At 43.7% G+C, this 1,871-nt stretch overlaps 1 protein-coding gene across 1 annotated transcript; it reads left to right on the top strand.

Annotated features, from left to right (window-relative positions):
- Window positions 540–1,151, top strand: LOC109823453 (high mobility group nucleosome-binding domain-containing protein 5-like). The gene has a single exon (XM_020389738.1). The coding sequence runs from the start codon at window positions 540–542 to the stop codon at window positions 1,149–1,151; it is 612 nt and encodes a 203-aa protein (XP_020245327.1).

Genomic DNA, 1,871 nt, shown 5'->3' with positions numbered 1-1,871 from the left:
GCAGACCCTGAATTTGAAGATTAGCTCCAGAGGAAAATCTTAATAGGGGTTAATTTATGTTCACTTTTGCAGTACCTTTGACTTATAAAACATGTATTAATGTTGTAGCCACTGCTATTATTGTAATATTTTGTATTACCCTTTAGTTCTCTTCTATTTTGGTATTCAATGGACTCTGCTGTTAACCTCGTGATCTTGGGTATTGCATATGCCTCTCTACTACTTTATTTTTCGCCCTTCAGTATATCTATGTTGTGATGTGCATAAAGATTTAGCAGCTCGACCCTTCTTATTACAGATAGGTCATGCTCAAATTTTTATGTACCTCCTAGAGGAGGGGCGTTACACAGTGGTATCAGAGCACAGGTTGACACCTTATGAGTCCTACATTGAAATACCTAGGGGACGTAGGGATCTTTCTAGTCGGTGTGAAACACCAGTCATGGAGGAATTATCTTTCCATGACATTCTTATGATATCTAGATTTCTATTAGGTTGGTTTTGTACCATTGGAGGCTGCTAGATGACTTTTGGCAGGAATGGCAGATTCAGATTCGAGTGTTTCTAAGATGGAAGGATCCATTAGTAGCGGGGAGGTGTGGTCAACACTTTCAGAGGATTGGGAGATCAGCTCTGAGGAGACTGACCCAGAGGAGATGTTTGGGGAGAGAGTGGATTACTCCCTGATTGGCCATCACACCCGTGGGCGATTGGCAAAGAGGGAAGAGGAGGATGACCCAGAGGAGGACCCGATAGAGGAGGATCCCAAGGAGGAGGACCCGATAGAGGAGGACCCCGAGGAGGAGGACCCGATAGAGGAGGACCCCGAGGAGGAGGACCTGATAGAGGAGGATCCCAAGGAGGAGGACCCAGAGGAGGACCCCGAGGATCCTATGGATGATGAGGAGCCCATGGAGTGGGAATTTGAGGTGGCACCAGAGCCTCTACTTGGTGAGATCCTAGAAGGAGTTCCACTTGGTTGGGAGCTTGACCTAGATGAGGAGGATTGGGCATGGGAGGATGAGCCGATGATGGAGAATCCTGCAGAGGACGATGAGCAGGAGGAGATCAGCCTCGACGGTAGTGAACCACAGCCGACTGAGGCCTCTGATACGGAATCTACTTCTAGCAGCCCTTCCACCTCTTCCTAGAGGTTGACCCATTGGGTTACTAAGCTTAGGAATCTTATTATTTTTGGCTTTTGGGTGGATACCCAAGTGTGGTGTATTTTGGGACTGCATACTTTTTATCTATATATTAGATATGGATTATTGTACTTTTGTAGAACTCTTGTATGGATGAATAGGTGTATGTTAATATTATATCAATGAAAAGCTTTTGGAGAAATCAATACTCTAAGTTGATTGTTGAAGTTCCTTATATATATTATGCGAGCAATGAAATATTTCTGAGTGAAGTACTTTGAATAGTCTGTGGAATCTGAACTTTTGCTGCTACATTTTCATATAGATAATGGTGAGAACAAGAGCAAATCAGTCCCAAAATGAGGAAGGACAACATCTGGAGAATATTGAAGAAGGTGCAGAGGAGCAAAAGGTGTCATTCGCCGCCTTCATGTTCAGAGGGGAAGCTGAACATTAGTGGAGGGCAACCTTAAGATTAGAAAGGGCTGCCCAGAGACAGATTGATTGGGATAGATTTGTGGAGCTTATGAATAAGAAATATATCTCGGAGAGTGTTAGGGATCAGTGGGCTATTGAATTTCATGGTTTGCAACAAAATAACATGACGGTCTAAGAGTATGAGGCTAAGTTTACTCAACTATCAAGGTTTGCTCCACATTTGATCGCTGAAGAATCAGATAAGGCTAAGAAGTTTCAAAGGGGTCTCAGGGGAAATATCAGAGGGAA

This window comes from Asparagus officinalis, chromosome 9 (assembly GCF_001876935.1).
Source record: "Asparagus officinalis chromosome 9, Aspof.V1, whole genome shotgun sequence".
Classification (NCBI taxonomy): domain Eukaryota; kingdom Viridiplantae; phylum Streptophyta; class Magnoliopsida; order Asparagales; family Asparagaceae; genus Asparagus; species Asparagus officinalis.
Note: the sequence above shows the minus strand (reverse complement) of the source record. Positions and strands in the feature narration are given on the sequence as shown.

Bases quoted from the DNA above. Each gene is read 5' to 3' on its own strand.
- LOC109823453 (XM_020389738.1), top strand. From the start codon at position 540: ATGGCAGATTCAGATTCGAGTGTTTCTAAGATGGAAGGATCCATTAGT.